The sequence below is a fragment of the Calliphora vicina genome, chromosome 5 (genome assembly GCF_958450345.1).
Source record: "Calliphora vicina chromosome 5, idCalVici1.1, whole genome shotgun sequence".
Taxonomy (NCBI): Eukaryota; Metazoa; Arthropoda; class Insecta; order Diptera; family Calliphoridae; genus Calliphora; species Calliphora vicina.
The window spans coordinates 22851711-22879584 of NC_088784.1; the positions used below are offsets into that span (position 1 = coordinate 22851711).

The 27874-nt window shown below is 33.8% G+C and overlaps 2 protein-coding genes across 2 annotated transcripts; one reads left to right on the top strand and one right to left on the bottom strand.

Moving 5' to 3' along the window:
- The first annotated feature begins 17588 nt into the window (after positions 1–17588).
- IntS8 (integrator complex subunit 8) lies at positions 17589–23397 on the top strand. The gene is made up of 12 exons (XM_065511348.1): positions 17589–17743; positions 17805–18152; positions 18214–18334; positions 18401–18872; positions 18940–19185; positions 19239–19709; positions 19772–20017; positions 20075–20505; positions 20572–20690; positions 22671–22843; positions 22910–23080; positions 23154–23397. Exons 1-12 carry the CDS (start codon positions 17629–17631, stop codon positions 23271–23273), a joined length of 3033 nt encoding a protein of 1010 aa, XP_065367420.1. The 5' UTR covers positions 17589–17628; the 3' UTR covers positions 23274–23397.
- Positions 23264–24874, bottom strand: Fen1 (flap endonuclease 1). Its single transcript, XM_065511350.1, has 2 exons — positions 23736–24874; positions 23264–23669 (listed from the first exon to the last, which is right to left on the bottom strand). The coding sequence occupies exons 1-2, from the start codon at positions 24618–24620 to the stop codon at positions 23409–23411; spliced, it is 1146 nt and encodes a 381-aa protein (XP_065367422.1). The 5' UTR covers positions 24621–24874; the 3' UTR covers positions 23264–23408.
- Between the last annotated feature and the right edge of the window lie 3000 nt (positions 24875–27874).

Below are 27874 nucleotides of genomic sequence, written 5' to 3' on the forward strand. Positions count from 1 at the left end.
TGAGTTTTTACAGAACCGGTCTCACGAAATATACCAGAATTTAAAAATAAAATAACTGTAAACAGGATGCTTTTTACATAGTTCTTTTAAATATTATTTTCGTTTTACACTTCTTTCTTGCATAAGTTTTAAAGTTTCCATTGTTTTGTCAGTAGCGAAATATTGAATATTTTTAATTTTGTTCCCTTTTTTCAGAATGTTGTTTGTTTTTCAGTTAATTTATATAAATAAAACTATACAAGTAAAGTACTAAAAAAAAAATTTATTTTAAAAAAATATTTTAAATTTTGGGCTACATATGGAATATTTGGAGAAGTTTCCATTGTTTTGTCAACCACTGTATATAAAAATGAAATGGTCCATGTATGTACTGGCATCACGTGAGAACGGCTCGAGCGATTTGGCTGATTTTTTTTATTCGATTTGAAATTTTCAGGAGTTGGTTTGTAAAGAAAAAAAATTCAAAAATAAACTCGGAAAAAAAATTTGTTTGTGTCCAGTCAACTGTAATAAAAAAAACCTCCCTAAAGTATGCAGTACAAATTTAGATATTTTATTTGCAAATAAATAAGAACAGGCTGGTGTGCGTGGGTTGGAGAAACTTGAAGAACTAACAATAGTAAATGCTACCGGGCGAAGTCGGAGCGGTCAACAAGTTTTTTTTATATAAATTGTGTTGATATAATTCTAATACAGTTTATTTTCTTTTTGCTTAAGTATACTGACATCCCATGTAAACTAGCGTGTAGACAATTGTCACTTAAGTGTCTATAAGTAATCTAGAGTGTAGTTTATTTTATATTAGACTTTAGAAAGTTGTTATTTTATCCAGCAGAAGTAATCATCTATTAGAGAGTTGTAGGTGGAAGGCTTGTTTACAAGCAATCAATTATTCAACTGTCTAGTATATGTATTTTTAACTGACTATTTGAGTTGAATTAGCTTCCGGTTAGCGCCCGTAAATATCAACATTAACTAGTTCTTTGAACCAGCTATCACACAGTCTATTTGTAATCTATATGGGGTCAACTGAACCCCTGCTTAGGACACGCACATGTTAATATATAAATCATGTAGCTATTTATGCAAATCATTAGTTCGGGACAGTCACGCAGAAGTTAATCAAGTATTATAGACAGTAATTGTCACTAATGTCTGATCACTTGGCTGACTCCAATTTATATATTTTGGGTCATTTTGCAGAGAGAAATCAATGGGTTACTTTATACATTCCAGGTAAACTAGGGTGTAGTCAATTGTCACTCAATTGTCCTTAAGTAATCTAGAGTGTAGTCACTTTAAACGATTATTATACCCTTCATCTTCGTGAGAAGGGTATAAATAAGTTTGTCATTCCGTTTTTAATTTCCACAATATAATTTTCCGACCCTATAAAGTGTATATATTCTGGATCCTTATAGATAGCGGAGGCGATTAAGCCATGTCCATCTGTCTGTTGAAATCAATTTTCTGAAGACCCCAGATATATTCGGGATCCAAATCTTCAATAATTCTGAAGTTTCCTATTTAAAATCAGCAAAATCGGTGCACAAATGGCTGAGATATGAGAAAAAAACCAGGACAACCTAGATTTTTTACCTATTTTTGACCTATGTATATCTGGATTACTATGTCATTAATATAGACAATATGGATATCTAATGATAGATATTTCAATGACCTTTGCAACGACGTATAGAAGACCATAGAAGTTGGACCTACAATGGGTAAAAATCAGAAAAAATATTTTTTAACCCTATTTTTTCACAAAAAAAAAATTAAAAAAACAAAAAAAAATTTTTTTAAATTTAAAAAAAAATAATTTTTAAGATTTAAAAAAAAAAAGTAAATTTTAAATTTAAAAAAAAAAAATTAAATTGAAAAAATTTTAAAATAACAATTCGAAACATTTTTTTTTCCAAAAAATGAAAAAAAAAAATTTTGTTTACCTAAAAATATTTAAAATTTGTATTTTGAAGTATAATTCGGTGAAGGGTATATAAGATTCGACACAGCCGAATATAGCTTTCTTACTTGTTTTTACTACACTATTTAGAATGAAGTGGTTGAAGTTTTGCCTCAACCGTCCAGATCGTACCCGGTCCGACTAGTATTTGTTTCGATCGATGCAGAACGCTCTCTCTGGGATACGCTTCACTTCAGAACAGAGTATCCGATATTGGCTTGATTCGTTCATGGCCTCAATAGATGAACAGTTCTTTTAGCTTGGAATCCATATGTTGCCAGAAAAATGGGAAAATGTCATAGCTAACAGTGGCCAATACTTTGAATAAATTTATATTGTACAAATGTTTCAAAACAATGTTTAAGTCATACAACCAATAACTAATCATGTAGCTAATTATGTAATTAGTTGTCACCCTAAATGCTAGGGAAAATAAGTAGTTCTAACTAGCTACTAACTCCTAGAACTGCTGGGTTTTTTGATTCAATATTAGAAGAGCCTGTGTAAGGGTATTATTTGTAATTGCATGTGTGAGTTCTTCATTTCAACTAAATACAAATACAAACATAAAAGTGCAGCTGTCAATGATATTTGTCAAGTTGAAAATGACACTTGTGATCACAATGATAAAGTGCAAACTGTCAACTGATATTCAGAATAATAATACGAGTACTTACTCATAAATAAACAAATACACACATAAATACAATTACTAATACAATTACATTATTTATAAGGTTACATTTGTAATATTACGTTATTATTGATATCTTAATTAAACCTTGGATATTTACAAAAGGAATTATTTATTGTATCTTAAAGGAATACAAAGATATTCATAGAAATTGTATGTTGTTAGCTGGACAAATGTTCAAACTAAGAGTTAAATATATATTGTAGATGAAATGTTTCATTTCGATTCGATACCCACATGCAGGGTTCTTAATTTTTTAGAAAATCCACTTAAATGTTTGTCGAGCAATTTCGGGAATTCTTAAAGGGATTTTTCTGCATAGATAAAACAGATTTGTTTTAATTCATTGCCAATCAAATAATTTCATTATTTCCATCGATTTTTTGATCGACGAAATGTGCTCGATATGGGCAATGAAATTATTGAATTAAAATAACAATGATTAGGATTAAGAATGAGCTACCGAAGCTACAGCAATTTATCTTTGCTTTAGAATCTTCATGAATGGCGATGACTGACTGTTCAAAATTGTGACGACAAAAGTCGTAAACTTGTTTTTGCCACCATTAAATATTATTTTTATTATTTTATATATATTTTATTTTATGTTTAGTTTTAATCTGATTATTTTATTTGTTTTATGTATTTAAATTTAACGGTTTCATTTATATGAGTACGCCATCTGTTGGTAAATAATAGAGTCAATTTAATATCACTACTCCAAAATACAACCATGCAGAATGTAATAAAAGTACCATAGTACGATCGTTACCAACGATGGTTGTAGTCACTTAGTTGTCCGACACGGGTATAAAAGAAGGCACACTGTGAAATTGAAGTCAGTCTGCCAGCAGGAGGCCAAGCGGTAAGAACCACTCGACGTTAGCGACGAGTAGTACTAACTAATTGGTTAGCTTTAAAAGGCAACTAGTGGGAAACCAGTGGTACATCCAGAGGTTATACCTCTACCTTGTAACACTCTTGTCCGACACTTACGACGTTAGCGACGTGGTGTAAACAAGTCCCAATAGAGGCATTTTAAGACTAATTGGCTATTCTAATAGGCACTAGTGGGAAACCAGTGGTACATCCAGAGGTTATACCTCTACTTTGTAACACTCTTGTCCGACACCTACGACGTTAGCGACGTGGTGTAGGCAAGTCCCAATAGTAGCTTATTGATCTAGCTCACCAGGGTACAACTAATTGGCTATTCTAAGAGGCACTAGTGGGAAACCAGTGGTACATCCAGAGGTTATACCTCTATCTTGTCACACTCTTGTCCGACACCTACGACGTTAGCGACGTGGTGTAGGCAAGTCCCAATAGTCGCTTGTTACTTTAGCCCACCAGCGTCGTCGCCAGCAGATTTTATCTCAGCACGACTGACTAGTTGCTACCTTGCTTCCCGTGGCTCCACCCAGACAGTTGGCGTTACTCTCTAGATTGAGTTTTTGTGTTACTTGTAAAATTAAAATAAAGTGATACGTATTATAACGTTTAAGAGAACTGCGTCTTTTATTCTCTTTACTGAGACGACATAGGAGAACTTCTCTTCAATCAAAACAACAATACGACCCTGGACTCCGCTGAGACTACCCCAGCAACCAGCGGAAAAACGTGTCGTTACATTGGCGCCCGAGCAGGGACATTAAATTGTCCAACAACCAAGAAGAAAATGCTGAAAACCTCCTGGGCATACTCCCTAAAACGGGAAGATCTAGTGAAATATCTATCCCAGGTTGGAAAAGATGCCACAGGAAACGTAGATGAATTACGGAAGAGGTTTGCAAAATTCCTGAGCACAGATCACACGGAGGATGAGATGAAAGAGCTATTGGAATTGCAGTCAAAACATGATGCCATAAATAATCCAGCTCCACTATCCCCTGGCACAACATTACAGATACCTGTCGCAGCCACGTACATCCCGCCAACGTCACCAGTAAAAATGGAGACTCCCAATAAAACAGTGGATAAATCAGAAGCAGCCATGATATTGCCAATACCATTACCGAGTCATAATGAACCCCAACGAGCACCAAGTGAAAGCCGTATTATGGTCGTAGAGCTGGTACGAAAATGGGGATTGAAGTTCGATGGAGGCAGAGATCCATTAGGTTTTATTGAAAGGGCGGAAGAACTTGCCAAAATGTACAACATCGACCTGGACCAGTTACCACTAGTGTTGCCAGAGCTATTCAAAGAGAAAGCACTGGTTTGGTTACGAAACAATAACCGACACTGGACGAAATGGTCACTGTTTAAGAAAGATTTTTATAGATTTTTCCTTCCCACACGCTACTTCGAGAAGCTGGAAGACGAAATCCGAAAAAGAACTCAACACGCGCGAGAACCGTTTAAGGAATATGTCCTTGCCTTACAAGATTTAATGCGACATGCAGATCTATCCGAAGCGCAGAAACTGGAGAGAATCTTCCGTAATGCCCAGCCGGATTATCAGTGGTATATCCGAAGAAAGGATTTTACTACCCTCGATGATCTCTTACAATTAGCTGATGATCTAGAAAGTATACCTACAAACACACCCCAAAGTCGAAGCGCTCATCATCGTATGGTTATTGAAAGCCCATACTCCCGTAATGACGACACACGATGTAAGGACTTCGAAGTCCAAGGTCACAAAGGTACCATGAACAGCACACGACTTCTCTATGAAGATGAAAAATTAAAGGCCATTGTTTTAATCGGAAACAATTTTGTCACCACCATTATTGACACCGGTGCAACTAGAAGTTTCATAACTCCACAGCAAATACAACGATTTTCCAGCCAACCTGTTTATGTACCAGTAGACATTGATGTACTCCTAGCTGATGGGTCAAAGAAACTCATAAAGGAAGCTGCAAAATTTATGGTTACCTTAGGAAATATTTCAGCAGAATGTAATTTCCTAGTTATGGAAGAATCTACAGAAGACATCATCCTGGGGATTGACTTCTTACGAATCTTCAACACCACTCTCACTTGTGCCGGCCTTGAAGTAAACTGTGGATGTAGAAAACCCGAAAACAACAATATGAACCTCTGCAATAAAAGTCAAGAACTTCAGGTAAGAGAAGTTGTTTATATACCTAAAATTTTATGTACGCCCACTGAATGTGATGAAAAAAAAACGTTGTCACCCGGACAACGGCTACAAGTATCAAAATTCTTGGCGGAAGAACTACCGAAGTTTCAGCAGATTAATGGGCTATCAAATATTGCTACCCATAAAATAATTATGAAAGATGACCGACCGATTAAACTACGTTACGCGCAACGAAATCCTGCGATGCAAGCTATCATCGATGCGGAGGTCAATCAGTTGATTTCCCGTGGATGTATTGAGCCATCATGTAGCCCCTACAGCTTCCCCATCACCTTAGTTAAAAAAAAGGACGGAAGGTGGCGTACTTGCATGGATTTTCGCCAATTAAATTTAAGGTCTGTACCGGATGCTTATCCCCTACCACGAATAGACACCATACTAAGTCGCCTCCGAAATGCCAAATTTATTAGCAGTCTGGACTTAAAAGATGGTTACTGGCAGATCCCTATGGATGAAGAAAGTAAAAAGTATACTGCATTCGCCGTCACCGGAAGAGGTTTATATCAATGGCGGGTGATGCCATTTGGTTTGCACTCGGCTCCCGCAACCTTTCAACGAGCGTTAGACAGCGTAATAGGAGCAGATATGGAACCCCACGCCTTTGCATATTTAGATGACATTATTGTCATCGGGTCCACGTTTGAAGAGCATTTGGCCAACTTAAAAGAAGTATTTCAACGATTGCGATCTGCCAAACTAAGAATCAACATAGAAAAATGCCAATTTTTCAACACCGAAACGAAGTATTTGGGTCATGTGGTGACCACCAATGGTATTAAAACTGATCCAGATAAGGTCGCGGCTATTTCTGAAATGCTTCCACCAAAGAATGTTAAGGAAGTCCGTCGTTTTCTAGGTGTCACATCGTGGTATCGACGTTTTGTTCCCGACTTCGCCACAATTTCTCACCCACTGACTCGCCTGCTTAAAAAGGGCAAACATTGGAAGTGGGGCGAAGAACAACAAAATGCTTTTGATATCCTTAAAGAGAAACTAACAACGGCGCCTGTATTGTCGTGCCCAGATTTTACAAAAACGTTCGTACTACAAACTGATGCCAGTGACTATGGGCTAGGTGCGGTCTTGACACAAACTACCGATAGCACAGAGAATGTAATAGCGTATGCCAGCCGACGTCTGAATGGAGCAGAAAATAATTATTCAGCTACCGAAAAAGAGTGTCTAGCTATTGTTTGGGGTATACGTAAAATGAGACCCTATCTCGAAGGATACGAATTCATTGTCGTGACCGACCACCTTGCGTTAAAGTGGTTAAATTCAATCGACAACCCAACGGGAAGACTTGCACGATGGGCACTCGAACTACAGCAATACAAATTTTCTATTCAATATCGAAAAGGAAAACTAAATATTGTAGCAGATGCACTATCACGACAGCCAGTCGAAGGTATCAACATGGTTCAAACAAAAACCCCCGTTTTATGTCCATGGCTGGAAGCGCGAATGGCAGAAGTACGGGATCAGCCAAATAAATTTGCAGACTATGCCATAATAGGGGACCAACTGTACAAGCACTTTTCACGCGAGTTCAACGATGAAGACTGTACTTCATGGAAGTTATGTGTTGCTACGCCCTTAAGAGAAAAGGTATTAAAAGAAAATCATGACTGTGCAGCCGGTGGTCACTTAGGAATTAGAAAAACCATTAATAAGGTAGCAGGTCGATATTATTGGCCGGGAATGACCCGGGATATAAAACGATATGTTCGTAATTGTGAAATCTGCCAAAAATATAAGGTTTCTCAGCAACAACCCGCCGGAGTTATGCTCACTCGGATACCAGATGAACCTTGGTCCACCATTTGCGCAGATTTTGTGGGTCCATTACCTAGGACGAAGCACGGAAACACCATGCTCTTAGTGTTCTTCGATAACTTTTCGAAGTGGTGCGAACTAGTACCAATGAGAAAAGCAACTTCAGAGGGCCTTGTTAAAGCTTTCCGTGAACGTATAGTGGCTCGCTATGGAGTGCCAAAGATGATGGTCACCGACAATGGAACACAATTCACATCTCGTATATTTAAGAAATATTTGAATGACATTGGTGTGCATCAACAGTTTACTGCCCCATATACTCCACAGGAAAATCCTACAGAGAGGGCAAACCGCACCATAAAAACTATCATAGCTCAGTTTTCGGGTCAACAACATACCACATGGGATGAACTCTTACCAGAAATAATGCTTGCGATTAATACCAGCAGTTCCGAATCTACGGGCTACTCACCGGCATATCTAACGCAGGGTAGAGAACCGCGGCTGCCGAAGGCTTTATATGATGAGGTAACCATAGGAACAGGAGCTCGAAATATAACCCCCGATGAAAGAGCCACCGAGCTAAAAGAAGTGTTCAGAATTGTAAGACGAAATCTAGCGAAGGCTTCAGAAAACCAGCAAAAACGATATAATCTACGTCGTCGTCGGTGGAAACCAAATATTGGGGACCAAGTCCTGGTGAGGCAGCATCCGCTGTCAAAAGCAATTGATAATTTTGCTGCCAAGTTAGCACCGAAGTACGGGGGACCATATGTCGTTAAGGGATTTGTGTCCCCCGTTATTGCAGAAATCTACGGGATGCAAAACAAAGACATGCGCAAAGCACATGTTAGTGAACTAAAACCTTACTATCAATAATGTCATCAACATCGTCAGCTACGTCAGCTACGTCATCAACATCATCAGCTACCTCATCAACCTCGTCAATTACATCGATCTCATCACCCACATCGCTCTCATCAATGTCGCCGACATCATCAATACCAACATTACTTTTACGGCATCATCACTCATCGACATCAACCACCAGTCTACAATCACCAGCGATGTCCACAACACCTCTTATACCATGGAGCTCCAGGCAAATACGTATGGCGCAGGTTCCCGATCGCCTGAAACGAATTTGTGCGTCCAGAAGTCCCACAAACAACAACGATTGATGGAAATCATTGATGTCAAATGTTATCGAATATTGATGTCTCAAGTACGCTACCTACACGCATACGATCGCTCAACCTGTAATTCCACAAGGGGAAGGAAGGGGATAATGTGACGACAAAAGTCGTAAACTTGTTTTTGCCACCATTAAATATTATTTTTATTATTTTATATATATTTTATTTTATGTTTAGTTTTAATCTGATTATTTTATTTGTTTTATGTATTTAAATTTAACGGTTTCATTTATATGAGTACGCCATCTGTTGGTAAATAATAGAGTCAATTTAATATCACTACTCCAAAATACAACCATGCAGAATGTAATAAAAGTACCATAGTACGATCGTTACCAACGATGGTTGTAGTCACTTAGTTGTCCGACACGGGTATAAAAGAAGGCACACTGTGAAATTGAAGTCAGTCTGCCAGCAGGAGGCCAAGCGGTAAGAACCACTCGACGTTAGCGACGAGTAGTACTAACTAATTGGTTAGCTTTAAAAGGCAACTAGTGGGAAACCAGTGGTACATCCAGAGGTTATACCTCTACCTTGTAACACTCTTGTCCGACACTTACGACGTTAGCGACGTGGTGTAAACAAGTCCCAATAGAGGCATTTTAAGACTAATTGGCTATTCTAATAGGCACTAGTGGGAAACCAGTGGTACATCCAGAGGTTATACCTCTACTTTGTAACACTCTTGTCCGACACCTACGACGTTAGCGACGTGGTGTAGGCAAGTCCCAATAGTAGCTTATTGATCTAGCTCACCAGGGTACAACTAATTGGCTATTCTAAGAGGCACTAGTGGGAAACCAGTGGTACATCCAGAGGTTATACCTCTATCTTGTCACACTCTTGTCCGACACCTACGACGTTAGCGACGTGGTGTAGGCAAGTCCCAATAGTCGCTTGTTACTTTAGCCCACCAGCGTCGTCGCCAGCAGATTTTATCTCAGCACGACTGACTAGTTGCTACCTTGCTTCCCGTGGCTCCACCCAGACAGTTGGCGTTACTCTCTAGATTGAGTTTTTGTGTTACTTGTAAAATTAAAATAAAGTGATACGTATTATAACGTTTAAGAGAACTGCGTCTTTTATTCTCTTTACTGAGACGACATAGGAGAACTTCTCTTCAATCAAAACAACAATACGACCCTGGACTCCGCTGAGACTACCCCAGCAACCAGCGGAAAAACGTGTCGTTACAAAATGCTATGATTGTAGGCCCATGCTTCTGTCCCAATATGGTAATTCCCAAAATCGAAAGTCAAAATCCCAATTTAAATTTTTTTTTTTTATATTTTTTTGGGAATTAAAGAAATTTCAATTAAATTATATTGAATATTTTAATATTTAAGTTTTATAATAATTTTTAGCAAATTCCCTTAATTTTAATTGAAATCCCCACTTTGGGTATTTTGAAATTATAGTGGGAATTTGCGGGGAACTTAAAAAATTGTGTTTTCTTAATTCCTATATCGTTTTAAAGGTTTTGCAAGTAAAATTTGAAATTCCCAAATATAAATTCAAAATCTCCTCTAAAGGATTTTGTTAAATTGATGGGTAATTTAAGAAATTTCATAATGATAATTGTTTGATCTACTGCTTTAAAGGCTAAAGATTTCCCATATCATTGAAATGCGAAGGACCATTTTCAATAAAAGTCCTTAAACTATGAACAATTTTGAAATAAATAATAAAACCTCTTCTGATCCAGAGAAATCAATATGGAAATTAAATTACAATTGAAATTCAGTTAATAGTTGTTAACATTCACTGCAATGACTTAACAGATCTTAGAGATTCGAAGGACCATTTGAAACAAGACTTCAAATATTAACAAATTGTTTAAAAACTCTTTTCTTTAGAAGAATGGCTGTGAAAACTGCTGTAAAAAAATATAAATCTATAAATTTTTTATCTTAAGATTCGAAGGACCATTTGAAACAAGACTTCATATATTAACAAATTGTTTAAAAAACGACTAAAAATTGTTTTCTTTTGAAGATAGGATGTGAACACTGCTTTAAAAAAATATAAATCTATAAATTATTTATTTTAAATATTCTTAGATAAAAAAAATAAATTTTGTTTATCTAAGGATATTTAAAATTTACTTGTTTTATTCACAGTTTTGATATATCAGGGGGCAACTGTATCCTTCTTAGAAACTTGTTTTATCAACTTTGAATTTTGTCTACATTTTATGCTGAGGAAGTGCCCCATTGCTGAATCCCATAACACCATATTATCTATGTACAATGAAATTCATTATAATAGAAATTTTGTAGTAGTAAATTTTCTATAAAATCTTTTTTAAGGATGCACGAGGTGGATAGAGAATTTTAAATATTCTTAGATAAACAAAATTTATTTTTTTTCCAGTTGTTTTTTCATTTTTTGGAAAAATTTTTTTTTGAATTTTATTTTAAACTTTTTTTATTAAATTTAAAATTTATTTTTTTTAAATTAAAAAAAAAATTTTTTGTTTTTTAATTTTTTTTTTTTGGTGAAAAAAAAAATTGGGTTAAAAATTTTTTTTTCCGATTTTGGTCCAACGTACTATGGTCTTATATATGTACGTCGTTGCAAAGGTCTTTGAAATATCTATCATTAGATATCCATATTGTCCATATTAATGACTTAGTAATCCAGATATACAGTGGTGGTCAAAACATATGCAACCAGCAGCAGAATTTTACAAAAGTGGTTTAAACTAGTTTCAGATGTAAACAAAAATATTCATTTGCTTATAATATTTTTTAATTAATGCTTTAAAAATAAGAATATGAAATTTAGTTCAGAATTTTTTGCATTGAAAAGAAAAAAAATTTAAAAAACTACGTATGGGTTGATATTTCATTGGCCAAAACATATGCAACTAATTGCTTCTAAAACATTTCTGTCTATAAAACTTAATACTTCGTGGCAAATCCTATATTTTCAATGACGGCCTTACATCGGCAAAGCAGTAAAGCTGTCAAATTGGCAATAAAATTTGCAGGCATAGCCTTCCAAGCATCTACCAATCCTTGAAACATAATATCTGAATTAGTGCAATTTTCGGGATCGATTCTTTGATTAACGATTTCCCAAAGGTTCTCAATGGGGTTTAGATCTGGTAATTGTGGTGGCCATTCCATTACCGAAACTCTTTCTTGAGCTAACCACGATTTAACAACATGTGAAGAGTGCTTGGGGTCGTTATCGTATTGAATAACTCATCGAAGAGGCATATTATTCGCAGAATTTGGAAGTATTACTCTTTCCAAGATGCCTCTATAGATAAACCCATCCATTATTTCATTAATATTGATCGATGGGCCAACTCCAGCAGCAGAAAAACAGTCCCCATACCATTACATTGCATCCTGCATGTTCACTGTCTTTTTGCAGTATCGCGCTTGAAGCCGCGTGTTAACTGGTCGTCTTACGTAACAAATGAAATCACTTCCGATGATATTAAATTCGGATTCGTCGCTAAATATGACAATTTAAATGCTCCATAGCTGACCATAACTGACCAATTTAAATGCTCCATAGCAAACTTCTAACGTTTCTTTTGATTACATTTAGATATAAGCGGTTTTTTGCGAGTAGGGAAAACGTCGGTGAAACATGCAGGATGCAATGTAATGGTACGGGGACTGTTTTTCTGCTGCTGGAGTTGGCCCATCGATCAAAATTAATGAAATAATGGATGGATTTATCTATAGAGGCATCTTGGAAAGAGTAATGCTTCCAAATTCTGCGAATAATATGCCTCTTCGATGAGTTATTCAGTACGATAACGACCCCAAGCACTCTTCACATGTTGTTAAATCGTGGTTAGCACAAGTAAGAGTTTCGGTAATGGAATGGCCACCACAATTACCAGATCTAAACCCCATTGAGAACCTTTGGGAAATCGTTAATCAAAGAATCGATCCCGAAAATTGCACTAATTCAGATATTATTTTTCAAGGATTGGTAGATGCTTAGAAGGCTATTCCTGCAAATTTTATTGCCAATTTGACAGCTTTACTGCTTTGCCGATGTAAGGCCGTCATTGAAAATATAGGATTTGCCACCAAATATTAAGTTTGATAGACATAAATGTTTTCGAAGTAATTAGTTGCATATGTTTTGGCCAGTGAAATTTCAACCCATACGTGGTTTTTTTAATTTTTTTTCTTTTCAATGCAAAAAATTCTGAATTAAATTTCATATTCTTATTTTTAAAGCATTAATAAAAAAATATTATAAGCAAATGAATAGTTTTGTTTACCTTTAAAACTAATTTAAACAACTTTTGTAAAATTCTGTTGCTAGTTGCATATGTTTTGACCACCACTGTAGGTCAAAAATATGTAAAAAAATCGAGGTTGTCCTGGGTTTTTCATATCTCAGCCATTTGTGGATCGATTTTACTGATTTTAAATAGGAAACTTCTCGAAAGCATTTCTGACAGAATTATTGAAGATTGGGATCCCAAAGATATCTGGGGTCTTCAGAAAATTGATTTCAACAGACAGACTGACGGACATGGCTTAATCGATTCCGCTATCTATAAGGATCCAGAATATATACACTTTATAGAGTCGGAAAATTATATTGTGGAAATTACAAACGGAATGACAAACTTATATATACCCTTCTCACGACGGTGAAGGGTATAAATATAAAAACTGACATGAAGAAAGATGTTATCAAATTTTTAAAAAAGCTTGAATTCCACATAACTTGTCCGGCTATGTGTCCATTCACATTGAAAATTGATTCTACTCCCGAAATAAGTATTTTTTTAGCTTCATTCTAAAGCAGTTATTTGAATAGAATATAATTCATTCATTGTTGAATAAATTCATATAAATAAGAACAGGCTGGTGTGCGTGGGTTGGAGAAACTTGAAGAACTAACATTAGTAAATGTAATGGGATCACGTGAGAACGGCTGGAGCGATTTGGATGATTTTTTTTATTCGATTCGAAATTTTCAGGAGATGGTTTGTAAAGCAAAAAAAATCAAAAATTCCGGGTTAAACTCGGAAATTCTTTTTTTTTGTGAGTACAGTCAACTGTAATAAAAGAAGCTACCTAAAGTATACAGTACAAATTTAGATATTTTATTTGCAAATAAATAAGAACAGGCTGGTGTGCGTGGGTTGGTGAAACTTGAAGAACTAACATTAGTAAATGCTACCGGGCGAAGCCGGGACGGTCATCTAGTACTGTATATTTATCACGAACTTTCTTAAACTTGGATCCTTCACTAGTGGTACATCTAAGTCCCTGTGTATTTTTCTTATGTACCATGGTGCACCCGCGATGCTCCTAAGAAATTTTGATTGGGCCCTCTGTATAAGATCAATACTGGTATTGCTCGCCGCGTTCCCCACAGTTGGATTCCATATGTCCAAATTGGGTCTAAAATGCTTTTATAAAGGATGAGTTTATAGTCAAGGCATCATTTTGATTGGTCACTGATCAACCAGTGAAGGCTAGATAGATGCTTATAACTTCATGTGAAGTTGAAAATTGAATTAAGAACTCAATTCAATCAAGAATTTATTATTTTTATTTTATTTTATTAAAGGTTTATTAAATAAATTTTTGTATGGAATGTTTGTTTTGTAAATGTTTTTGATAAAATAAAAATTTTATTATGAATAAGAGACCTTTAATTTTTTATACCCTTCATAAAGGCATATATAAGTTTGTCATTCCGTTTGTAATTTCTACATTTTTCATTTCCGACCCTATAAAGTATATATATTCTGGATCGATTAAGACATGTCCATCCACAAATGGCTGAGATATAAGGAAAAATCCAAGACAACCTCGATTTTTGACCTATTTTTTTACCTATATCTGGATTACTAAGTCATTAATATAGACAATATAGATATCTAATGATAGATATTTTAAAGACCTTTTAAATGACGGATATAATTCGATAGTAAGTTTGACCTACAATGGGTCGAAATCGGGAAAAATATTTTTTAACCCGAATTTTTTTTTAACAAAAAGTTTTTTTAAAACAAAAAATAGAAAAAACAAAAATAAAAATTTTAAAATTAAAAAAATTTAAAATTTAAAAAAAAAATATATAAAAAAACAATTCGAAAATTTTTTTTTTCCAAAAACTGAAAAAACAACTGGAAAAAAAATAAATTTTTGTTTACCTAAAAATATTTAAAATTTTTATTTTGAAGTATAATTTGGTGAAGGGTATATAAGATTCGGCACAGCCGAATAAAGCTCTCTTACTTGTTTTTAATCCCAATTAAAAGCTGTACAACAAATATTAAGATTTTTTTCTTTAAAATTTCTTAAAAATTTTGAAAAAAGAACCAGTTGAAATTTTTTTTGTGCTAAAACAAAAATAAATTCAAACAAGTAAGAGTGTTATATTCGGCTGTGTGCCGAATCTTGTACACCCAACATCAATATGTGACAATAGAATATTTTTCTGATATAAGGGTTATATGAGGGGGTAGGGTCAATTATGGAACGATCCTCACAAAAGTAGGTAGCAAGATTTAACTTCATATATGTTCAATTTCATCACCACATTTATTATAAGACAATTATAATAATTATAATATGGCCTTGTATGGGCCATATGGGGGAGTAGGGTCAATTTTTCCACGATCCTCCCGAAAGGTTTAGCTTCATATAAAACTTGTTTATGTCCAATTTCAGCACCACATTTATTATAAGACAATTATGAATGTTCAAGTGAGTTTGTAAGGGGGACCTTGTGTAGGAACTAGGGGGACAAATGTTGTCCTATTTTCTTCATACTTTATAGTATAATTTCAGAGTACTTTGAACTAAAAATTGTGCAACATTTTATCAGAATTGCTGCATAATCAACATATTTATGGCTGTTCAAATAATATTTCGGGGGACATTTGTATGGGGGCTAGGACCGCTATTGCCCAATATTTTCAATACCAAACAAACCTTATCAACAGAGAGTATTTAAGGAAAAATATAGCCAGCTAGCTCTTTTCGTTTGGGCTCTATCGTGTTTTCAACAGACAGACGGATGGTGATATCCAGATCGTCTTAGATTCTTATGAGGACCCAGATTCTACGACTAATATTTCTTTTTGTTACAAACGAAATGACAAAATCATTATACCCATCATTTTGTTTGGTAGTGTGTATAAAAAAGGCGTAATTTTTACCAGTATGAAGAGGACAAATAAAAAAAAAAATCTCTTCTGTTTTCTTAAAAACCAGTATGTATTATTGAAATCTTTACAAAAATCTTGTTTTCCGATATTAATGGCATGCCAAAGAAAGCAATACTCGCACATAGAGGGGAGAGTAAATTATAACTGATCAGCATTGACTAGATGAGGTTAACTACACAAAGACATTAGGATGGCTGCTAGCTAAATGGATTTGAGTTTGAAGCGAATTACTCATAAGCCCCCAGATTCATAGTCTTATACAAAGCTGCAGTTAAGTTTACAAAAATGTCGTTAACATTAGATCAATAATTTAAAATTTTGTTAGACCTTTTGCCAGTTGTATGTTGATGTTGTGTAGAGTGTTTTTTAAAGATCCTTTCGATATGCCTTTTATGTGTGAAATTTTTTTTTGTCTCCTGGTTTCAAAAACATAACACAAATTGGCAAATGATTGTGATCATTGTTTTGTTTGGTTTTTTTTTAAAAAAAAAGCAAAGTTATGAACCCATTGTTGTTGTATGTTTTTTGCCATAAAAGGGCTTTATTGCTGGCATAAAAAAAGCCAAGACAAGACAATGACTTTGTAACAGGTTTTAAATTTTTTCTTAACGGCAAAATAAAATAAAAAAAAAACATTTTGGGTTAAATGAATTTATAAAATGGGAAAAAAATTTGAATATTTAATGATTTTTGAAATGAAATTTTGAAACAAGTGCATACACACATGCTTGCTTTGCTAGCTAGCTTGTTCGTTTAATATAGAGAGGGGCAATAAAAAATATTTCAAATATTTTAATTTTATGCAAATATGTAAATTTATAATCGAATTTTGTTCCAAATAGCTCTTCTTATTTCCTAATTTGTTTTTATTTCAAATTAAATTGATTTTTGTTCGAAACGAGTTTCAAATACATAAATAATATTAATAATACAAATGACAATAATTTTAAATAAACAACAGCAACAACAAAAATGAAACTGATTTGATTTCTTTTATTAAATTATAGCCAGAATTATCATGTGATAAAGTGGCAGGGAGTCACAAATAGCGAGACAAAAAAAAACTAAGGTCAAACTTGATTCAAACATAAAATGAAAAATAATGATCATAAAAACATGAAAAAGTACAACAAAAAGTGTTGTAAATCAATTATTAAAATATATTAAAGATTAATTGTTTATATAGATAACAACTAGTTAGTATGAATACGCTATTTTATTAAGAATTTAATATATTAACTGTTGTCTATTTTAACCCATTAATCATATTAAATTATCGAAATAGTAACGTAAATGTATACAAAACCGTTAATTTGAATTGTTTTCAATATAATCAAAAGTTTAAAACTGTGAAACATTAGCAATATATACGAAAAGTCATATGAATGAAAAGCTTTTCTTACTTTCCGTTTTGTTTTAGCGAAATCACAAACCTGTAACTAAAAGTATAGAACAAAGTACAGACACTAACCCTAACTGCTAGAAAGGAAACTATGATACTATAACCTAACTTTTAGCTTTGGTATATACTGCACTCAAAAAAATTATACGGCAACATTACAAAACTAGAAAATCAAAAACACAACAAAATAGATAAACTAAACCAACAAAAGCATAAACAAAATACATGTTTCCATTCTAGATTAACAATTGTTAAAATTTCAGCAATTTTTTTGTAATAAAATAAAAAAAAATTCATTAAATTTTCAAACAATGGATGATCCTTTAAAACCCAAAGCAGTGCCCTTGGCGGCCGAGACAGTTTTATGGTTTGAATTTCTCTTGGACCCCGAGTTAATAACCAAGCATTTGAAGAAAATAAAACCGGGTAAATTACAATAAAAATAATTAAATAAAACTTTAAAATACATTAAATTTATTCTATGTAGATCCCTCAGCATTGGAACTATTGTCGCAATTTATTTCCATGGTGCCCGATAATGTGATAATACCACAATTTGATTTGACTAATGCCGATCCTACAGCTATGCCGCTACCCACACCATCAGTTGTGCCAGGTGTAGCCGTTAATGTAGAAGCTATACGTTTGACACGCAAACAATTAGCTTTAAAAGTTTTGGCTCTGAAAGTGGCCACTTGGCTTAAGTGGAATTTAGATGTTTTTGAGAAAAATCTACCCATACCCAAACAATTGTTTCTATTAAGGGATTTATGTACCATAAGTTTTGGCAAACGTGTGATCATACCATTTACCAATGAATTTCAGCCCAAAATAAGTAAGAAAAAACGAAATCATAGCCAATTCTTTAAATAAAAATAATGTTATTAAATTTCTAGCTAATGAGGGCAATGAAAAGGCAGCCAAATTTGCCTTAACCTTTTATCATCGCTGGGTATTAAGACTGCAGATCCTTAAAGATATAGCGGTCAAAGCCGCCAGGCCCTGTATGGGTAATATGTAAGAATTAACAAGAAATTTAATAAGAATGTCAGCATATTAATAAAATTTCCTTCTCTTTTCTAGGTTTGTACCCCTAGAGCCTATGCATCAGTTTTTTGCACCCGAAATAAATCCCCAAACTAGCATAGAATATTTGCAAGAATTGTGCAAATCAGATGAACCGTTTTATGTCTTCTCCTATGAGACCTTTATACCGCCCCATCCCAATGACGATGATGTCAGTGTACCACAAAAATTCGATGCTATGCTACAAATATCTTCCGCGGAACTGAGAACACAAATCTGTTTTGATTTGGTTAATTTCTATTTGTACACCAAACAATATCTATTGGCTAGAGCTGCGGTAAATGAATGTCGCTTTTATTTGAACGCTACCAAGAAAGAATATAAAATGTTAGGTAAAATACCCTCACAATTTGTATTCTGTCATGTCAACGATGATGAGTTGGAGGGATATCTGTTGGCGTGCGGCGTAAGTGCCCAGTCACAGACATTAACCGAACGTTTCAATATGTCTCAATTGACACAATATAAGGTGGCATGAAATGAATGAAGTTTATGAGAAAGAAAAACTTAAATATTTTTAATTTTTTTATTTGAAGGACATCATCGATATTTTAAAATTAGACAATCGCACACGTGAAATACCTTTGGTCAATAGACGTATTTTGGAACTGGACATTGAGGGTGCTATATCGCAGGGCATTTTAAAGGAAACCAAACAATTGGAAATGCAAGTATCCGCTCTTAATTTGGTGCGCAGTAAATTTGAAGTGGGCAATATTTTTGCCAGTAGTGATTATTTTGAAAAATATTCACAATTAAATTGTTTTGTAGCATTAGTGGAGGTAAGCTGTTTAATTTTAAATAAAATTTATTTTAAATACTTGATTTTTTTAAGGGCATAATGGATGTTTTACCTTACTGTTCGCTCAGTGAACGTAACTTGCTAAAGCAATTTATAATTGATTGTATTGTCAAGCATAAAAATAAACAGTGGTTGCAGGATATTATGCATTTGAATATCTGTTCACCCATGGAGCTTAAAGATTTATTGCAACAAATACAAGAGGAAGAATTGCCCCAGCCCACTTTGGCTTTATTAAATGAGTGGAAATTTAATTCGAAAATGCCGCGTATTGAAATTGGTTCTTTGGAAAGGCAACTCATATCCTGTACTAATGCTAATACTGTTCGCAAGCTTTTGGTTAAATTGGCAGCCACCAATCCTGCTAAACCATTGTGGACTGTGAATCCTAGCTGGGAAATATCCACGCCCATTAAGTCTGTGTTAATGTCCATGCAAAGAGGTTTTCTGCAGGATTTTGCCTATGTTTTGTTGGGTAAAGCTCGAGAATTGACAGCAAAAGGAGTAAGTTGAGAATGTAATAAATTAAAACAGTAAATTAATCTAGATTTTTAAAACGTTTTTAGAATTATGAAGCGGCTGTTTCCATGTTAAGCATTTTGAAATCGGAAACCCAAAGACCGGAACTATCAAATGCTACAATTATTTCCAAATTGGGTAAATTGGTTAATTGGGAAATTTTACTTATACAAATTACCCAATGTTTGGATGAATGGAATAATAAAACCTTGGATCTACAATCACTGGGCAATCGTTGTAAACAATGTTTACAATCTTTACAAACTAATGACAATATTATACCGCGCATAGAAGTAAGTTTTAATGGAATTATTAAAGTTATAAAATCCTTATAGTTAAATTTCTTATAGATAATTGAGAGCTGTGCTTTAATGCTATTAAATCTTAATGATTGGAATGCTATAATGTTGTTGGACAAAAGACTGCCACAATTAGAACTGCCCATAGCTTTTGCTGCTACCTTTTTAGATATGGAAAAAATGAAAGGACCCAAAAAGATATGCCGCGATGCCTGGGACTTGGTTTTGTCCATGTTTCTTAACACTTCTAAAAGAGGCAGCAGTACAAGCGGTGGTTCTGGCAGTGGTGGCGGCAGTTCACGCAATTCACCCTGTTTAGCGGTGTCCACTGGCTTACATCCCTTTTTAAAACGTATACGCCATCAAATGTTATTCAATTTGGCCATTTCCATGTTGGGTAAAATACATAATATTTTAAAAGATGACTCCAAACATGATTTAAATGGCGAATATATGCAATTATGGCCAACCGTTATAAGCAAGTAGGTTTTTATAATTAAAACATAAACATTTTTCTTTTATATTATTTTTTCATTTTGTGTTCTTAGTCCTATTGGTTATAGCATTCGATCGGTTTGTGAAACATTACATTGGCTACTTACCGAGGCTTTGAAATACTATCCGCAAACAATACCATGGCTGAAAATGAAGGGTGATCTTGAATTGGGTGAGTTTCTTGAAATGTATAGAATTGAATTATTTTCTTGAATTTTGTTTCTTGAATCTTGATTAAAGCCACATAATCTATAAGAAATATAATGAGAAAAACAAGTTAAAGTTTTATTTCAAAACTGTTGACTGCTTTCTTTAAATCTAAGTTATAATTTTTTACAAACTTTTAAAATTGTGGAGACAAAAACAATTACAACAAGTAAGAGTGCTATATTCGGCTGTGCCGAATCTTATATACCCTTCACCAAATTATACTTCAAAATTTTAAATATTTTTAGGTAAATAAAATTTAATTTTTTTTCCATTTTTTTTTTATTTTATGGAAAAAAAAATTTTCGATTGTTATTTTAAATTTTTTTTTTTTAAATTTTTTTTTTTTAAATTTAAATTTTTTTTTAAATTTAAATTTTTTTTTTAAATTTTAAAATTTTTTTATGTTTTTTCAATATTTTTTTGTGAAAAAAAAAATTCGGGTTGACAATTTTTATTTCCGATTTTGACCAATTGTAGGTCCAACTTACTATGGTCTTATATACGTCGTTGCAAATGTCTTTGAAATATCTATCATTAGATATCCATATTGTCTATATTAATGTCTTAGTAATTCAGATATAGGTCAAAAATAGGTCAAAATTCGAGGTTGTCTTGGTTTTTTCCTCATATCTCAGCCATTTGTGGACCGATTTTGCTGATTAAATAGCAAAATTCTCGAAAGCATGTCTGACGAAATTATTGAAGATTTGGATCCCGAAGATATCTGGGGTCTTCAGAAAATTGATTTCAACAGACAGACAGACGGACGTGGCTTAATCGACTCCGCTATCTATAAGGATCCAGAATATATATACTTTATAGGGTCGGAAATGAAAAATGTAGAAATTACAAACGGAATGACAAACTTATATGTACCCTTCTCACGAAGGTAAAGGGTATAAAAAATACCAGAATACAGAATGCCCAAAATATTCTTACAAACAAATTTCAAATCGGCTGTGCCAAATCTTATAATAATTGTATAATTCCTTCCTCCGCTTGGAATCAATAACTTGGTAAAGTCAGGAATTAGCTGTTTTTAAGATATGTAGACGAGAATATAAGTGATTTTTTGTTTAAAAAAAATATATAGGCGAGAAAGAGACTATAGAGAAATGGAAAGAGACTATAGAGAAGACTAGGTATGATTCGAGACTAGAGACAAGACTAGAGACGAGACTGAAAATGATTTGATACTATAGACGAGATTAGATACAAGACTATATACGAGACTATAGATGAGACTAGGGACAAGACTAGAGACGAGACTAAAGATTATTTGAGACTATAGACAAGAGTAGATACTAGACTATATACGAGACTAGGGAGGATTAGGAAGATGATTTGAGGCTATAGACGAGAGTAAATACATGACTATATACGAGACTTTAGACTAGACAAGGGACAAGACTAGAGATGAGACTTAAGATGATTAGAGACTATAGGCGAGACTATATACATGACTATATACGACACTATATATGAGACTAGAGACGAGACTTAAGATGATTTGAGACTATAGACGAGAGTAGATACAAGACTATAGATGAGACTAGGGACAAAACTAGAGACGAGACTAAACATGATTTGAGACTATAGACGAGACAGCATACGAGACAAGAGATGATACTTGAGTATATACGAGACTAGAGCTCACCTAGAAAAGAGGTTTTGTTATCGAAAAAAAGTGGGCGTGGTAAATTTTACTTACGAACATTTAAAAACAGATAAATCGAAAAAAGTGGGCGTGGTCAATTTTTCATTCCGTAAAAACTTAAGTTGGACTATGACCAACATTTAAAAAAGAACTGTCTAAATCGGCCCGGCCGTTCTCAACTGATGCAATTACCAACAAACAATTGATTTTTATTTATATAGAAGATTTATGATCTCCCTCTTCTTTAAATCGATTTAATTGTAATATGTTTTTAAATATTTCCAGCTATTGGTAATAATGAAGCTGCTATGCGTTGTTACGTCAATGCTTTAGTAACTGGCACTGACTATTGTAATATTCCGCTACAACGTAATGTGGCTGATGATTATATCATACGCAAAATGATTAGATGTTCTTCCAATTTGGGTTGTCATATGCAAGCAACAATTTTATGTCAGGTTGGTATTATTTTTACATTTTAATATTAATGTACTTGTGTTTAACCTTCAAGCTATACTTTTTAGTTCTTGGAAGAGATCGATTATGGCATTGTATTTAAAAATCTCACCGAAAAATGTTCAAATTTTACGGATGCTATGGATGCCTACTATAATTGTATATGGGATACTACACTACTGGAATTCATTATCAATTTACATGCTAAAAAGGGTGAACATAGCAGAAAACTCGAAGCTGTAAGTAGAATTTTACAGCCTTTGTATATAATTTTTTCTTTTTAAATCTTTTTATTTATTTTTTATTACGTAGATCTCTATCATGGGCACTTTGGAATTGAATGCCAATAATAATGATGAAATCAAACGTGAGGCTGCTTCTATTAGGAAATCGCGCTTCCTCAGAGCCATGGCCAAGCAGTATTTACTTTAAAACACAAATTTATTCATTTTTTTTCTTTTTTTCATTTAATAACAATAGCATTTAAGTAAAAATTATGATTGCAAAAAAAAAACAGTAATGCTGACAAAATAATAAAACCCCTTTTTGTAAATTACCTTGAGTTGTTTATTTTGGACGTCTGCCTCTATTGCCACTGCCAGCTTTGGCTTTTTTCAGACTTGCATTCTTTTTATCGTCGACGGCTTTGCGTTTTGGTGTACCGGTGGAAGGTAAAACCTTGAAGAAACTATCAAGCCGTCCTTGAGTTTGAGATTGTTTTGATTTTAAAATCTTTTTGGCTCCAGATCTAACACGATCCTCGCTAAATTGACGATCACCACACAAAAACTTTACCAAACCCTCTTCATCTGGCTCAGTCCATTTGAACTGTAAAAATAGAAAACAGATTTAAAGAATATGCCAACTTTTTTATTATCATACCTATTAACTTACATCGAATTCAGTGGGATCTTGTACATCGGGTGTTATAAATAGCTGGCGTGCCACTTCATAATTCCAATTTTCTGGCACTGTATATTTCTTACGATCAATATGTTCCAAAATTGTCTCTATATCACGATAACTATTCATTAATTCAATAGCACGCTTGGGTCCTATGCCCTTAATGCCTTCACAGTAATCGCAACCCAGCAATATGCAAAGATCAATAAATTCCTTGCTGGTAAGACCAAAACCATCCAATACTTTATTGTAGTTAATCTCCTTGACCGGCATTTTACGTGCCTCACTAAATGTCAAGTGACGCAATAATACCGTCGAGCCAAATGTTAAAGCATCCATATCCTCTGTGGCGGTGGCATAAACTTTGCCTGCTTTCACCAAAGCGGCACATTGGGCTTCTGCCTCACAGGGCGCCTCCACATAGGGTACACCCATGAGCTTCAACAATTCCTTCGCTTCATTTGCATGATCTTTAGTTACACGCACTAAACGCCGGTTAAATTTATCCATATCAGCCTCATTGCCAGCCTCTGTAGCCTGCTGCAAAGCTTTTTGTGCCTCCTCACGTCTTTCGGCTCTTTTTGCCAACTCCCCGGATTTCATATCTGGTGGCTTACCATCGAACACATATAACGGCTTAATGCCATTGTCCAACAGACGTATAGTACGATAAAACATACCCATTAAATGCGAGGTTGTGTCGCCATCCACTGAAGTAAGTTGAGCGCCTTCGGCTCTCACAGCTATCAAAAATTGATACAAACACATGGATGCATCAATGGCCACTTTGCGACCGAAATAATGTTTTATCTCGCCTTCCCTTATGGCCGTTGGGCACACATCGGCAATTAACTTGGAGAGGCCTAGAATTCCCATGGCAATTTAAAATAACTTCTTTTTATTCCCGTAATTAATTTAAACACTAATATTTCGCACAAACAAAAGGCGGTTCAAGTTTTGTTTACTACTCAAATTGGCAATTCATTAAAAACATTCGCGAAAAAATGGCGCAATGTCTGTGTTTGATTTCCACAAAAAACAAATTCTGCGGCAGAAAACCTCGTCAAACAGTCACCTCATACGAACACATGAAAACCTTACGTGACTGACAATTTGACTTTTCCCTGCTTAACCATGACTGACAAACACGCCATGTAAATTAGATAGGGATGTTTGAAGGGCCGGATTGACAAGCAGGATTTGCAGCGCAGCGGCGCTGCAGTCGTGGAAAGTGTGAAAAACAAATACAAAATACAACTCTGTATGAAGAGAGCAGTGTTGCCACCAACAAATTATAAACTACACATGCCTCATGCCTAAATTACACATACGAGAATAAATTACACATGTAAATAAATTTTCGTGATTTCAATAGAAATTGTCTAAAATTGTCATGAATATAAAAGTGGACTCTGGGATGCTTGGACCTAATACGATCACTTTATTGTCAATGGACAATTTTCACTTGCTGTGATTTTAATTATCCAGGAATTGGATATATGAGGGGTATTAAAGCAAGGTTAGCAATCTCTTTTTTTTAGTGAACTTTTCTAATTTAATGAATTCTTGAGATCAGTCAAATATATCAATCCCAAATACGCTTTTAACAAATATTAATCAGTAAAAACTTGTAAAGTTTATATTTTTAAAATTTGTAGATAGAAATTTGAAATAAAGCTTCCAAAATAGTAAGTAAATTTTATTGTTTATTATTTAAAACACATACCAGAAACCAGACAGGCAATAGCATAAATACAAAACAGTTCTTATGGGTATAAAAAATAACTAGTAACAATTTGTAAATAAATTTTTCTCACACAAATTCCTACGTTCTTGTTTTTTTCTTTTAAGATTGTCTAACGTTACCCCGAAATAACTGCAATTACCGTTACCGATATAATAGTTTATACCGTTGTCTGTAAATACCGTTACCCTTATTCTATAAACAATTTAAAATTATAAAAATACAAATTTTCGATTTTGGGTAATCTTGAAAATTAACGTTTTTCCAATAACAATTTGTAATAACTTGTAAAAATGTATAGTTATTGAATAGTATTTGTTGTTTTATATTTTTTTCATGTTGGAATTAAAAGTCTTATATATAAACTAAAATTTAGTTTCTATTACCAATATTACGCAAACAAAACTATCACAAACGGCGAAATGTCCACTTGGAAAACCAAACATAGCAATATCCAAATTACTCATCATATCATATTTTTCTGCAAACCTTAATGTTAATTTAGTTCAAACTTGATTCATATCTTCATCTTATATATAAATAGGCCACACGTTTTTTTGTGGTATACTTTTAAGTATGTTATTGTCCACCAATATTAATAAAACATATATGGTTTTCGAACTTCGGCCACCGGGCGATCCTAGTACATATAATTCCATTATACTGAGTAACAAACGAGTACAATATAATAAATATAAATACATTTCGATATACTGGATTTTTATTTATCAACTAAAATAGAGGATATTGCTACTTTCCCTCATATAAATGTACATATTTATTTCAGTCGGTTTTGAAATCTGAACAATCCATAATTCATTCATTCAATTAAAATCCAAAAAATAGATAAAAGACATACATTGACAATATATTTTGGATATAATTGGAATTTAAAATTACACATTCACTCAATTACACATGGGCTACACATCCAAGTTAAAATTACACACAATATGTGTAATTACACACGAACTGGCAACACTGGAAGAGAGATGAAATGATTAAAAAGGTGAAAATAAGAAAGAGCAATTGGGCCATGTGTTAGACAGAGAAAGGCATATTGATTGAATTGGCGGTTCAAGTTTTGTTCACCACCAGTGTTGCAACACTCAGTGGTGAGTTTTTTAATTGAAATAGCATGGTGTAATAATATACAAGGTGACATAAATCAAACAGCTGATTATTTTTTTGCTCGAGTTTATTTACAACATTAATCTTGTCAAAAATTGTTTTTGCTGTAGTTTGTATGCACTATGTCAGCTGTTTTTAACACTATAAAAGTTATTTGTTTTTGTATTGTTGTATTTGTTGCCGTAACGCATACACCTTATAATCATTACACCATGAGCAAGGTGTAATAATATACAAGGTGACATTAATCAGACAGCTGATTATTTTTTTGCTCGAGTTTGTTTACAACCAAGGCGAATTCATACAAGGTGGTGTCAGTTCTACAAAAACAACGATTGGTCTTAACAAATGTCAAAAAACCAAAATGAAAAATTAAACAAATAAGTATTTAAACTTTATATAGTGTAGATAATTGAATGGTGAGTGCTTTACTTATGTATGTAAACAATAAATATTTTGTTAATAAGCATAGAATATGTAGATATTTAAATATAAAAACAAGCTTTGACAGTTGTTAGAATCAAAAAGCGAAAAAAAAATTATCAGCTGTTTGACTGACTCCACCTTGTATAAATTCGCCTTGTTTACAACTTTAATCTTGTCAACATTTTTTTTGCTGTAGTTTGTATGCATTATGTCAGCTGTTTTGGTCACTATAAAAGTTATTTGTTTTTGTGTTGTTGTATTTGTTGCCGCAACGCATACACCTTATAATCATTACACCATGTGAAATAGGAATGCTTTTTAAAATGCAACCCTGTGGTGGTGAAAAGAAGAAAGAAATGTTTTATTTCTGAGATAACAAACAAAAATGATTTTAACGAAAAATAAATTAATTTGTATTTTTACAATAAAGAAATAATTTTTATTTTTATGTTATCGAACAATATCTTCGTTTACTAATGATGTTCTGCAAATAATTTCGAGTAAATGTTTTAGGTTAATATTAAACGACTAGCTCTCAATGGGTTAATTTATTCATTTGAAAGGGTTTTCCATCAGCTTTCTAGTGACACCCATATCAGGTAACTAACATTTAATAGATACTAAATTATGTATTCAAAGATAAGAAGTCCATAAGTCCCCTTTTACAATGCAGAAATTGAAAGGCAGACATTTTTCTCATTCTCTTTTGAACTAACCTAAACCTGTGTAAAAAACACACTCTACCTCTTCAACCCCTCGCCCACAAACTTCGTCTGTCTTCCTTTCAATTTCTGCATTGTAAAAGGGGTCAAGTCAGGAAATACGGCCG

What these genes read in the sequence shown, in the direction of transcription:
- Fen1 (XM_065511350.1), bottom strand. Translation starts at nt 24,620, where the DNA reads ATGGGAATTCTAGGCCTCTCCAAGTTAATTGCCGATGTGTGCCCAACG. An exon ending in AAGATCCCACTGAATTCGAT is followed by an intron (nt 23,670 to 23,735) that starts GTAAGTTAATAG and finishes CTATTTTTACAG; the next exon opens with TTCAAATGGACTGAGCCAGA.
- IntS8 (XM_065511348.1), top strand. Translation starts at nt 17,629, where the DNA reads ATGGATGATCCTTTAAAACCCAAAGCAGTGCCCTTGGCGGCCGAGACA. An exon ending in ATATTATACCGCGCATAGAA is followed by an intron (nt 20,018 to 20,074) that starts GTAAGTTTTAAT and finishes AATTTCTTATAG; the next exon opens with ATAATTGAGAGCTGTGCTTT. An exon ending in ATAGCAGAAAACTCGAAGCT is followed by an intron (nt 23,081 to 23,153) that starts GTAAGTAGAATT and finishes TTTATTACGTAG; the next exon opens with ATCTCTATCATGGGCACTTT.